The 14,752-nt window shown below is 36.4% G+C and overlaps 1 protein-coding gene across 2 annotated transcripts in view; it reads left to right on the plus strand.

The window, feature by feature from the left end:
• The window catches only part of anapc1 (anaphase promoting complex subunit 1), a 260,906-nt gene that overhangs the window by 202,062 nt on the left and 44,092 nt on the right, over positions 1–14,752 (plus strand). For both annotated transcript variants that reach the window (XM_039748373.1, XM_039748374.1), the window contains exons 35-38: positions 5,354–5,430; positions 5,517–5,607; positions 5,699–5,752; positions 9,541–9,734. In XM_039748373.1, the coding sequence (XP_039604307.1) occupies positions 5,354–5,430; positions 5,517–5,607; positions 5,699–5,752; positions 9,541–9,734 (416 nt within the window). The remainder of the gene's footprint in view (positions 1–5,353; positions 5,431–5,516; positions 5,608–5,698; positions 5,753–9,540; positions 9,735–14,752) is intronic.

The raw sequence follows: 14,752 nt of genomic DNA on the forward strand, positions 1-14,752 counted from the left end.
CCTTGTAGGCGTCAGGAGCGCTCATGTAAACATTGTCCAGACAGCTTCCCCCTCTAGTAGTAAAGTTCACATTCTGGAAGAATTTTGGGAGAACTGACTTCAAGTTGGCATGTTTGAAGTCTCCAGCAATAATGACAAATGCCTCGGGGTATGTCATTTGCAGTTTGCTGATGATCTCGTAGAGTTCCGCTAGCTCCTGGTTAGCATTTGCGCTAGGCAGGAGGTAGATGGCAACCACCAGTACACAGCTGTACTCCCTCGGCAGATAGAAAGGCCGACACCTCACTGATAAATCCATTATCAGCAGTTAAGATCTGATAACGCTAAAGATTGATTAGTTACAGTCATTTATTTTAGTGACATGCATGTTTTGTCCCAATATACATAAATGTATTTTCGCAGAACTAAAAATGTTGCTGTGCTATTTTTAGTTCATCTGCTTTTCCTTAAAATAATTACAAAAGACATTGTTGTCTTTTAGAACAAATCTTTTTTTTGTTGTACACTGGATTGGCTTTGATTATTTCATATGTTACCTTGTCTTCCAGATTACTAATATTTTCTAAGTCGTGGAAGGATTCATTTGCTGAAAATTCTCAGCCTAAGGACTGACTGTTACCAGAAAATCTTAGTAAAAGTTTTTTATTTTAAATTCTAAGGGTAGAGATTAAAGCACATCAGCCATGGACTGTGGTAATGCATATTAATTAACAGCTAATCTGTGACTTTGCAAAAGGTGAAAGATCCTTTAATACAAAATAAAATGAGATAGCTACAGTTAGTTTCATCTCTCAACCATCTGTAAGATTTTTACTTCAGTACATAAATATCCAAAATGAAGAAATTGTGGCTGACATATATTGTAATTCATTGCATTATACTGAGTTCATGTGTACCTCAGTGGAATGGCAAATAAATTCTCAATACAGAACACTATATAATTTTAACTTTAAGCCTAAAGTAGGTTTCATTTTCATCCTAAACTAAAAACAAGCTTACATCTTATCCTCATGTCTTCATGGAGTTTCCCTTTGATTCTCCACTTTTCATCACACATCCCAAAATAAATAAATAAATAAATAAGAGTGTGTACTACAATGCCGTGGGCTGGTCTATGGTCCCTACCTTGCTGCTGATACCTCTATAGATTGTGGACCCCCCTCCCCAACCCTGTATTGGAGAAACTGCTACAAATAATAAATGAAGTGTCAGTGTACAAAATCATTTATTGTATCCTGTAGTGTTCCATACTGACTTGCAAGGGAGAGGGTCTGTGGATGTTGGTGGGCTTGTGTGTGTATATTAGTGATATTTTCATAACAAAAACGAGAACTAAAAATATTGTTTTTCGTTTTACAAGAATGAGAACTGAAATTAAGGCAAACAGAGAAACTAAAACTAAATAAAAATTATTGATATGTGAACGAACTAAAATGAGAACGAAAATTGGGTAAAAACGATAAAAACAGCAATAGCATTTTCTTTCAATCGGTTCAGTCTTGCAGAGGGGTTGTTTGTAGGTTGCCCTGAGCGTTCAATTACGTTGCGCTGTTCACTATGCAGTTATCTTGTAACTTGGGCTTACTATAGTCACATGGTGCAACTTCTGTAAAGGACTGTGTTTGTTTGTTGAGCACATTTGGTTCGTTGTGTTGAAGCAGTAAGCACTTGTCGTTGACGATGGCGAGTTTTGCACAGATGTTTGCAGGTAGAAAGCGAAAAAGTAATGTGTGGAAATACTTTAATTACCTGCAAATGATGATAAAAGCAAATGTAGCATGGAGTTTCATTGCAGGGCCAGCTTGATCAGTAGTTAATGGAAGTCCAGCACTTCTCTGGCACCTTGACTGCACTTCATACAGGGACATGCAGTCTCACCTGTCATCATGAAAAGTAAAACAAATCTAGTAATGATAACATAAAATAAATCTGTCCACTGGTCTGTGCAATAAATTTGTTTTCTGTATGATTCCAATAATTTTTATCATTTTTATAGTCAAAATCACTGGTTTTGCGCATTTCCTGATCAAATATAGGGGAGAAACGCGAGGTGCAGCAAGATGAGCCTCACCTCACTTCAGACTGCTCTGTCCCTCACACACTGGGTTGATGCATGTAATTGGTGCATGCCTGTTGCTATCTCTCTATATGTCACTAATATAATGTTTGCATTTATTATACACCCTGTCTTTCCACAGTCTGGCTAATATCTTTAATGAATGTTTGTGACATATCTAGTCTTCGTGATCGGACATAAAACCACCATGAAAAGGCACAAGGTGAGACAGACAGCACCGTGCTGCACTGAAGGGGGTGAATGTGAGCTCAACAGGTGCTTGTTGCTGCTGTTCTTCTATGCAGAGGCTGTAGGCACCAATAAGTTAGCAATTTCAAAGTCAAGTGCACTGTAGCGGTCCGTTTATTTTTATTTTTTGTTCCGACTGACTGCCAAAATGGAAGATTAAGACTTTTAAACCTAAAGGAAAATGAGGAGGACTTTTACAAGAAAGTTACAAGAGATTTTGTGGACAAGGATAGGCGCATGGACTTCGTTAAAAAATAAACGTAAGGCCATAAACAGTTCTCAATTTTATAAAAAATGGGATCAGACTAAGTTAAAAATCCAATATTTAAAACTATATTTTGACCTTAAAATTAATATCAGAATTGAAATATTACTGGACTGTGTATGTGTGTGTGTGTGTATAGTAGTAACCGTGAATTGTATCAAAATCACATGAGTAATTGCGTTTGAACATGTCTGAACTAATACATACCTAGAATTACAAGCTTACCAGTTGTTTGTTAGTTAGTTAACTGTTGGGAAGTTAATAGATATTCCATGTACACTTTGGCATTAAAAAAATGGGTGATCGAAATTTAGAGCATTGTATTAATAATAAATTTTGTGTTGAATCAACAAATGCGCTACTGAAACGTTACAGCTGTTGCAAGTGGCATATAGTGAAGATGCTATGAAAAAGTCGAGTGTGTTTGAAAGGCATAAGAGTTTCAAAGATGGCCGAGAAGATTTGACGGAGCATTCAATGAAAATCCCTGGGTTCACTGCGTCCTAAAAAGCATGCATGTCGTGCTCACAGTTTAAGACCATACTGGTGTGTTTCTTCAATCACAAGTGAGTAGTTCACCAAGAACAGGGACAAACAATCAACCAACAATGCTATTTAGAGGTACTGAAGAGATTACAAGATTCTGTTCGAAGAAAAAGACTCATATTGTGGCCTGACAAGTGAATTATTCATCATGACAATGCTCCAAGTCAAACTGCGCTCACTGTCAAGAGACTTTCTGGCCAAAAAAGTGATTACCCAATCTCATCCTGCCTATTCACCTAACTTGGCTCCCTGTGAGTTCTAGCTATTTCCAAAATTAAAAGCTGTGGTGAAAGGACAAAGATTTTCTAAAATAACTGATATCCAACAAATGTGAGACAGCTGCTCAACAGTATTCTGGAAAATGAGTTCCAGGCCTGCTTCCAGAAATGGGAATGTGATTTAAGTCATTGTATAGATGCATGAGGGGAGTACTTTTAAGATGACAGTAGCCACTGGTGTACTGTTCCACATGTATGTTATTTTCCCAACAGGCTGGGAATTGATAAAAAAATGAATTAATGTCATAATTGCATGGAATTAATCACATCTAACATTAAAACATGGATAAATACAAAAATCATGAAGTAAATATTCACTGAATCACAAAATTAATGTAGAATCAACATAAAGGAATTTTTAAACATTTAACAGATTTGTTTTAAATTTAAAAATGACCTGAAACCTGATCTGTTTAACAAAATACTACTTGAGCAAGTACAATCTAAATTTGAATGCCTTCCTCAAAGGAAAGTTGAAAAGAAGACAATAAGAAAACGAGGAAAGTGTATTAATTCTCAAATTAGTATGGCAAGTGAGACACAGACGTGTCCAAGTAAAATTAAACAGTTAAAACAACTGTAGAGTTTAAATGCACAGCTAAAGACTGAAGTTTTTGGAATAAACATCTCTTGAAAGGTCATAAATTAAAACTTCTATTTAAAGGTCACAAATGCCATCTCCAATTGTTCATCACCATCAGCATCTTTATAATTATACTCTTAAGTGTTTGGAATGCAATGAGAGCTACCCAGCTGGGCTACTTTAAACCGCCTGTATGAGCGGGCAAAGGGACAAAGCAGCTAGGAAAATGTGTCCAGAGTGCTCACTAAATGCTGTGTCTGAAAACGCCAGCCTCCGAGCTGCTTTTCTTTTGCCAGCATCTCCGATAGTCCTGCCACCTTGGGACAATTAAAGCACATCTATTAGATTTAATGCTTTTGTGGTTGGTAGAATTGTGGTGTGCCTTGGAATTTTTTGGGTTACAAAAAGTGTGCCATCACAGAAAAATGGTTGGAAAACACTGCTCCACCTATATTTTTGCTCCTGGCATGCTAAAACAGTTCTCTGTAGCAGCTGTCTTGCTTACAAACTGTGCATTACTTGGATGGTTATGTTGAGTTCTTTGCATAAATTAGCAAAAATACTGCAAACTGGAATAATGGGTAGGGCTAATCATTACACTTCTGTTTTATAGAATTTTGTCATTATATTAGGGCAGTAAGCACTGTGAGCTACCTGGCAGACTGGCAAGTTAAATACATAAATGATAGAGACTTATTTTGGTTTTAGTGCTGCTCAAAGAAAATATGTGTTGCATGTTTGTGATTTGACATTGATTCAATTTTCTTATAGAAACAGGACATGAAAAAAGAGACAGTAATTTTTATCTTCACCACTTTTCTTTAGTATTGCTCCAGGACTATCATAAATCCCCCCACGCCCCCTGCATCTGTGTTGGTGTGTATAAATCAAAGAATTTTTTTCTTTTTTCAAAAATGTAAAATCTGGTATATAAATTCAATACTGGATGTGTATGTATTACTTTACATTCACAACTAACTTTTTTGTATTATTGTTTTGTAAGGTTAAAAAAAACATGGTAATGCCTCACTGACCAGTTCATTAAACAGGCTACATTAATTGCAAACATTAACAAGTTCACCTTCCCAGGCCTAATGTATATTTTTACATATAAATATGTATATGTGTGTATATGTACATACGTACACACACAGTGTAATTTTTTTTTCTTTTCAGATTTTCCTTTTCCTAAAGACTTTATATACAGTCCTGTGCCTTTGTTTTATGCTAAGCATAAATGCTAAAACTTTAATAATGTGTTTTTTAACTGAAATATTTGTTACTTACTCTTACAGTTTTCAGTGGAAATTAAAGTCTTATCTAAAGAGAAATTAATATAAATGTTCATTTGCATGTGCTGTATATTATTTCTACAGATAATACGTGAGAACAGTGTGTCTTTTCATACAGAAGAAATACGCACATCAGAAGATTTGAATATGGAAACACTAGCGTAAGTTAATGCTTATTATTTTCAGTACGCATTGTGTACTGTTGTTTCACCTAATGTTTGTCTTTCTTTTTATTTATTCTGTTTAGCCAAGCACATGTCTACATAATTGCTGGTGCTTGTATGGCTTTAGGGTTTCGGTTTGCAGGATCAGCAAATGAGAAGGCCTTCAGTTGTCTGGTATGATCATTAATATTAATTTGAACATTTTTTTATGTTTATGTTAATATATGTACATTCATTTCACAAAAATTTAAATACTCTCTTTCAGCACAAATTTGTTAAAGAATTCATGCACTGTTTAACGTCTTCCACAGCCACAATAGTAAGTGCGTATATTATTTTTTGCCTTTTTTGAAACCAAAACCTTGATAACTTTTAAAAATAATGTGGATTAAATATTGGGGAGAAAACTAAATATAACAAGGTTGTTAGACTTTCTTCTATTATTGGTCAACTTATTATGTTCAGTCTGATCACCAAGCCATTGGCAATACCTGATCGAGTGTTAAATTCATTGTATTTTTCATATTTTTATTGTGATAGAATATAGTAACATACAAAATAATAGTTTAGACCTGTAGAATTTGTTTTTGATTTAACATTGTAGAGATTTTGTGTTGATCAACAGCAAACAATATACTGTAAAGAGGATTTGTAGAGAGTTCTGGTCCATAAAGGTATCTAGCGCAGATGGAATTTCTGGGTATGTTTTAGAAATCTGTAGCGACTAAAGTACTTTTGGTCATATCACCCATTCAAAATTTCAAATCACAAAATAAAATGGTACTGTTTGAATTTATAATTAAACTTCTTGTAAGCAAACCAAGATTAGACCTTTCTCCTAGTATGGTGCAATTAAAGTTATATCAAATAGGATTCTGCATTTGTCTGCCTCACAGGCTATTCTTGTGTGTATGGCAGTTGACAACCAATGTGCACTCACCTTGAAGTAAAATCTATACAGTGTGAAAGCAAGGAAAGAAGAACAATGGGAGATTTGCACTAAAGGAATAAAAGTGGGGGTTATCTGCCTAATGTCTCATATTAGTAGTACAAACACAGAATGGATGCTGATGGGCTGTCAGTCAACATACCTGGGAAACATTCTTACTGCCACCACCATTGTAAGGCAGTATGTTTGTTTATTGGGTTTCATGATACTTCTGAAATTTTAAACTCCTGAAATGTAATTAGGCAGTGGTGTAAAATACCTTCTCCTGCACTATCTAATCATGCAGTCAGGCAATAAAATCCAACAAGTACAGTCTTTTATGTTTCACCTTCTCTTCAGTTCAAAGTTATGTAACTTGTCACCAACCTTAACAGTTGCAGAAATGCCACTGGCATGATTTCCAGAGCAAAAAGACAAATGTTTTAATGTTGTCTATTATGTGATACCTATCTTTTAAGTTATAACAAAAGTGCAGTATAATTTCATTGTACAGAAGCAGAAGACACATAAAAAAATAGCAATCTAAAAAGAGTAAGTATAATGGGCTAAAAGAAATAGGCACAAAAAGATTAAATGTCTTTTACATTCCAAGAAACATATTGTCCTTATGGTAGCTACCTTGCTTCTCAAGCCTGTTTATGCATTAAAAGCAAAATTAAATACAGACAGTCCCCCGGGTTACGTACGAGATAGGGAGTGTAGGCTTGTACTTAAGTTGAATTTGTATGCAAGTCGGAAAAGGTATATTATTTTAATAAATGCTATTGTTGACCAACTGTAACCAAGTGCTCTGCCAATGAATGATGCAGTTTCACCCCTCTCTGACCTTTTTATTATTTCTACTTTATTTTCAATGGTGATGGTTTTTCTCTTCTTTACTGTATCACCAGCACTTGCATCCGATTTGTGTTTCAGAGACATTCTTTAAGGGTGAAGGCAAAAGGTTAAGATGAGCTCTTCTGCACAGTGCTCTATACATGCTCTCTCAGCAGGCAGGCCCCCGTCAACACGTCTGATGTACTGACAAGAGACAACTTCCTGCTATGTGCATAATGGTACAAGCAGGCTTACTATTGAGAATGACTGTGGGCGGCGAGGGGGTGTTCATCACTCACCCACCACACAGTCACCTCCACTACAACAATAACAACATTTATTTATATAGCTCATTTTCATACAAATATTGTAGCTCAAAGTGCTTTACATGATGAAGAAAAGAGTAATAATAGACAAGTAAGAATTAAAATAAGACAACGCTAATTAACATAGAGTAAGAGTAAGGTCCGATGGCCAGTATGCTGCCTGCAGCGTCTGCCCACCAAGAACGAACACGGTGCAGCCAAAGGCGGCTAGTGAATATCCCAACCCCAATTCAACAGGCAGCTCCCCGAGACACACTACAATGCTACCCCTGCCACCCCATTCACCCTTAGTGGCCTCCGTTCAACCACAACTGGGTCACCGCTTGTATCATTACCAGCCGTGTGTGCTGTGAAATGCCCCCCTCCGCTCCATTTAGCCTGCGTCCAGTCAGGAGCAGTAGCTGCAGCAGTGTATTGGGCAGGCAGCGAACCATCGTCCAGCATACGAGCGATAGCTGTGGCCCCGGTGACTATGGACCACCGAGGGACACTACACTGTGCGAGCAGTGAAATTGCCCCCCTCCAGCCACCACTTGCAGCATCCCCAGGCTAAAGATGACGGAGCGGCAGTTATTGAGGCGCATGCGTTGCAGCTGTGGCCTCGTTCATAAGTCGTAGGTTGGATGTCCGTAACCTGGGGACTACCTGTATTAACTATCAATATAGATGTTTATTTTACAAACTTCAAATGTGCCATTAAGATCATTCAGTATTAATTTCATATAGTGCTTTTCATTGTAAATAGTAAAGTGCATACCCCAACAATGACGTGTCATATCATCAGTTATTCTTAAAAAATGCACTATACTGGTAGATAACTACCCCAGGCTACAGTTGCTGTTGTACAAAAAGGAGGTGCAACTGAATATTCAAAAGTAAATACTTAATGCAACTGCATGGTATTTTTTTTTATTTTTTTTTTAATAAATTTTACCTTAAAGATTAGAGTTTTCAATGAAAAGTACAGTGTCATAAAAACATCTATTACAAATTTTTCACATAATGTTTTGAGGTCTTCATTAAAATTTTAATATTAAATAAATCAAACATGGGTAAACCAATACAACATTTTCACTTCTTTATTTTATTGATCTAATGATCAAAGTTGTCATTGTTGTGAAAAAGTACCTACACATAGTTAAATCACCCCAGCAAAATAAATTTTGTGACAACTGATTGAACACAGTCAGTCTTGCTCAATATAAACTACACTTTTTTTTATCACTTTTACCATCATGTGATCTGACATCCTCAAGGCAACAAAATCCAAAAACTACATTCTTTAAGTCTGACTTTCTCTCCAGTTCAAAATTATATAATTTAACTTACCAGTTGCAGGAATGGCCACTGACATGATGTCCAGAGTAAAATGACAAAAATTTTAACGTTCATTGTCTGTAGTGTGATATTGCTTATCCTTTAAGTTACCATGACAAAACTGATAGCTGCAGCATAATTATACCATATGAAAGCAGAAAGATGCGTAAAAGGCTAAACAAAGTAAGCGTAATGGGCTAAGAGAGATTGAAAGATTTTCAGTTTAAGAAAGAAAGATTAATACATAACATGATTTAAGTATTTTAAAGTATTAAAGGAAAAGATCTCACTTTTACTTTAAAACAAATTCTTCAACAAAAACATGGGGGCATGGTTGAATATTTGTTAAGGATTAATTGTGCACAAGTATTAGAATATTTTTTTTTTGCAAGGAATCATAGATACATAAAATAAATTGTGAAGTAGTGTGGTCGAGAGTAGGACTTTAAAAACCTTCAAATCACATCTTGATGTAACTTTCGAAAAATCAACATGAATAGCATGGACAAGCTCTGTTTGACTGACTGGCTTCTCCTTACCCCAATTGCTGTAATGTTCTAAATTAATTATATAACTAACATTTTTAGACCAGATTAATTATTCACAATTCTTCTAAAAGTATGGATCTTGCTCAAAGATCTAGTTAAAACATTTTTTTCCTTTCATTGCATTAAATTCTTTAACTTTCCCATCCAACAGACAGGACATTACAACTTGCAGACTTGCTTGAGTGTCATACTCTTGTCCCTTGCCATGGTGATGGCTGGTACCGGGGATTTAACTGTTCTCCAGTTTTGTCGTTTTTTGCATAAGAAGACTGGTGGTGAAATGAATTATGGATTCCACATGGCTCATCACATGTCACTTGGTCTTCTGTTCCTAGGAGGTGGAAGGTATATTGTACAAAAACTGAATCAACTTACAGTTCATGTCATTTTTATTGTTTGAAATAGTTTGTGGTGTATTTTTAAAAACAAACTTTATCCATTTAAGGCTGTTTTTCTTTAATTGTCTGATAATGTGAGATAAGCAACTATGAATGCATTTTTATAATTTTGACTAATTGCTTTTAATAAGACTAATATTCACCTTTTTAATAATAACCTTTAGAAGTTGAAGGAGAGAGTGTAGATAATTGAGTTTCTAGTGAATTCTGAATGTTGTGAAACTGAGTTCTTTGTGAAAAATAAGTTCACAGCTACAAGATTGTTCAAATGATGCAAATACATTTTCACTTAAGTCTCTAAATGTTTCAATATAGTGTGTGTGTGTTATTTGTTGAATACTAAATAATTCAATGATGGAGGAAAAATATACTTGCCTGTGTAAAGGTACCACTACTTCTTTCTTAAAACGTCATCTGTGCAAGTACTAAATTCAGTTGGAAGTAGTTTTTGGATATAGAAAAATAAAGTAGAGCATATACAGAGGAAGAAATGTTAGATCTCCTTTCCATATTAAGTTATTTAGGCTTAAGTTTAAGGCATATGAAAAAATCCAGTGTTGTAAAGTTGTGTTCTGCTGGGTGTTGTACTGCTGAAAATTGTTAGGCAAGAGGTAGGCCTGAAATGATTATTTGATATTGTCAACAATAACAAACAGTCAGATATTTCCACTGTCAATTTTTCATTTATATTTTTAAATGGTCCTCAAACCTTCAGCAGTCCATGACTTCTCCCACAGTGGAAAGGTTGTTCTGCATACAATGCCACCTTAAAACCACAATGGAGACAAAATAATTACAACACCAACAACAAAAAACAATAAAATCATGAATAATTTGTTTATGCTTGGCACCTATTAAAAGTTCTTTCAGCATACAAATCTACAGACTCTGTCAGGAGACCTTAAAAGTCAAAAGAGATACGAAAGCAGCAGTTACCCAAGGTGTTCTTGGTGTTCTGTTTATCCAGGTAATGGAAGGTTAGAGGGTGGAAGGTTACAAAGAGCAGACATTGAAAAGCCCTATGATTAAGCAGGTCAGCTGCTGTGATGCTTTACTATGTCTTGGGTCCAGCGTTTCCGGGGTCTGAAAATGCCTTTTTTTTTTTTTTTCATTTTAAACTTTAACTTAATATTGTATACTGACTAGCTTACTCTACCCAAAACAACTAATACTTTCACCCCCCCTTTCTTAGAAATCCCTGCAAAACAAAAAACATACTTGACATTTCTCCTGGTAAAGTGTCCGAAATGCTTTTGCGCAGGTTTATGTGGCACAAGAAAGAAAGCAATCCTTAAAAAAAAAAAAAAAAGGTAAAGAAACATGATCACTGTAACATAGGGGTTAAAAGTATTAAGCATAAATTAAAAAAAATATTCCTGTATATTATACTTAATCTATATATATATATATATATATATATATATATATATATATATATATACATACAGTATATATATATATATATATATATATATATATATATATATATATATATATATATATATATATATATATATAAAGCAAAGCCCTCACTGTCTCATCACTAATTCTCCCACTTTCCATATAGGTGGGTAGCTGAAATTTTGCGTGTTCATTCCTTGCATTCTACTTACAAAAGTTAGTTATCTTTCACGTCCTATTGCAACATCCAAGGAGGATGTATATATAGATAGGGGAAACCCCTTCTCACTTTTTTGCAACTTCCAATATATGTATGAAGCCCAAATTACCCATGCTCATTCTTTACACTGTACTTACAAACGTTAAGTATGTTTAGTTTTGACGCTGTGCCCCGTAACGAACTTTCGAAATTTATTCTTTTTGGCGGTTCTCACCATTATGCTGTAATGAACTTTCGGAACTGACTTCTCCTTTTGGCAGTTTCATTCTTTATTTCCATTAACAGGCGATTTATTTCACTGCAGAGACACACAAGGGCGGTCCCTGGTTCCCCTTCCTTTTTCCGCACGGACACTGTCTGCGCACTTACCACGTGGGTGGCTCCCTGCCTATGTACATTAACAACATCCTGCACTCATGTGCCTCCTCAGCTGTTCATCATGCTAACTACTCCCTTCTTCTTTACTCTACCTCTTCAAGCCTATTATTGTTGGCCTTGCTTCATGTCTTCCTGCTGGTGACTCCTGCCTTTTCGTTTACACCACCACTTCAAGGCTGACATTGTTGGGTTTCCTTACAACAACAACAACATTTATTTATATAGCACATTTTCATACAAAAAAAATGTAGCTCAAAGTGCTTTACAAAATGAAGAATAGAAAAATAGAAGACACAATAAGAAATAAAAATAAGTCAACATTAATTAACATAGAATAAGTAAGGTCCGATGGCCAGAGTGGACAGCAAAACAAAAACTCCAGAGGATGGAGAAAAAAAATAAAATCTGTAGGGATTCCAGACCAAGAGACCGCCCAGTCTCCCTCCTCATGACTGTTGCCTTTTCTTTTACTCCACCGATTCAAGGCTGTCGTCGTTGGGCTTCCTTACTTGCTCACGTACATCTTCCTGATGCTGACTTCTGCTTTTCATTCCCTGCTTCCCCACTTTTCACCTTCCTTCATACTTTCTTTCTCAACGGGTGCAAGTTTACCCCGAATAACGTGCATTTCGGTGATCACCGTCGAACACAATTTCACCAACCTGTACCCAGTGGATTCTATGCCCCAAGATTGTGCCTGCCTCTTCCCTTCTCTTGCTTATTTATTGCATGGCGATATCAGTCTCAGCCTTGATATCCACAGAGACATTGTGTCTTATGTACTGAATGAGTGGGATAGGTTCTAGGTGTGGACTAATGATGGTACAGGAGACAATTATTCTACACAGGACCACCATAGCAGTTCTCAACCTATGGTTCTGCATGTGAACTGACAGCTGCTGTGGAATTGTTTCGTTGTTGCTTTCAAGTGTACTGAAATGGGGAAATATTTTACACCTTTGGACAACCGGGAATGCCTATTAAACATCTTAGATTCATGGGTTGCGATTTGGGTAGTGGACACTTCGATGTTTATGAATGTTTCAACTCTGAAGAGACAAAAAGTTATCAATGAAACCTGTTGTATCTTTACAAAAGTTGACAAACGTGGAATGTAACTTGAACACAACACATCTTCCAAATACGAACCTGATTGAAAGCAATAATGATTATCAAATCCTTGATGACAGCAACACTCATAACAGTGACAAAACAATTACATTGACAATCATGTTTCGCTTTTTTGTAAATATATCCTGTTTCATAACTTCTTTAACACACTGCTTCTCCACTGCGAAGCGCAAGTATTTTTCTAGTACTATTAATGAAAGAATAATATCTCATTTGCGAACAATTTATACGAGTATAAACCTTAGACAGGGCATAGTGACACACAGTATTATTAACCTTCACTGCTGCCTACACTTAGAGAAAACAAATACTAATATACAGTTAAAACAACTAACATAAAACTAAATCAAAATAAAATAAACCCAGTCCCAGTTTTGTTTTATTCAGTTTAAGATTGAGTCCAAAGTCAGCACATTCATTAATTTTGCAGACAGGACCCTTGTCTGGAAAAGAATCTGTTTGTTTTTCATTTCAAGTTTTATGTCCACTGCTTGTTAGCATTTTAACCTGCAGAGAGGAAGCAGTGATGGCAGATGTAATATTAAATTCCTCTTTAGTAAACTTCTATTTGTCAGTATTGTCAGTTATGTTTGTTGCATTAAAGTATATACATTTGTGGCGGTGTGATTCAGCCCAATGCTACCGGGTCCTTCTGGGGAGCCTGTTGAACCTGCTACTGCCAATAATGTATCTGAGGAAATAGCCTAACAAATGAGGACATACACATAGCAAGGGGTAGGTGATAAAGTGCCATTGTGCCTTTATTAACACAATCCAAACAAAATAGTGTTCAAAACAAAGTGCAGTATGTCAGAAGTTCCATAACTTAATATTCCAATAAAAAAGTGATAATGGATGTTAACATAAATCAAATAAATTATTCTATTAAAGCTGAGGTTAAAACTCCCGGGCAAGGAAAACCATCCTTAAAAATCAAGTTCCCAGTACTTCCAGTTATCGTGGCATCTCCTACCCTTATCCTAACCAGGCTTTGCAGGGGAAGAAGATGCCTAATCAACAGTTACCACAATCCTACCATGGGTCCAGATCCCTGCTGTCCATGGCTCTCAGGCTCGGGTCCCTATTGTCCATGGCTCCAATAAGGCTCCAACTCTGGACCTTATTGACTCCTGCCACCCTCCCGGACTTATGCGGCAAGTCGCCTCATCGAGCACTGTACCCCTCAAATGCTCAGCCAGATTAATCCACTTCACCAGCCCCAAGCATCGGCCACACACTCCCTCCAAAGGGGCCGTCTTCCTGACTGTCTGCCATCTTCTTTTCTCTTACTTGCCCACTTAGGCATCAGCTCTCTCTTTCTCTTTCTTATCTACCTGCCTACTTCTCTTCAACCCTTTTAACCTCTGGCTCTTTTTCTCTCCTTCTGCTGATCGTTTTTCATACCCCTTATACCAGTGCAGTCTCCTCTTATTCTGACCCTTTTAACAGGGCACATGTGTGAATGTGCCGCCCCCTCAAAGAAATTAATTCTGACCAGTCTCCCTGTCCCTGCCCCTGAGAGGCACCCTCATAGCTTGATGCTGCCACTACCATGCTGCACCATAGAGATGGTATTGGGCAGGTGATGAGCAGTGCCTGGTCTTCATCAGATATAATGTTTGTAGTTTTGCCCAAAGAGCTTAACCTTTGTTTCTTCATATCTGATAATCATTTTCCTCATCATTACAAAGTTTAAGTGGGCTTTTGTATGCCTTGTTCTCAAGACTGGCCTTCATCTAGCTACTCTACAATAAACACCCAATTGATGGAGTGTTACTGAAAACCTTTTGACATGTTTTCCATCTTAGCAAACGACTTCTGAAGTTTATTTCAAG

This window comes from Polypterus senegalus, chromosome 3 (genome assembly GCF_016835505.1).
Source record: "Polypterus senegalus isolate Bchr_013 chromosome 3, ASM1683550v1, whole genome shotgun sequence".
Classification (NCBI taxonomy): domain Eukaryota; kingdom Metazoa; phylum Chordata; class Cladistia; order Polypteriformes; family Polypteridae; genus Polypterus; species Polypterus senegalus.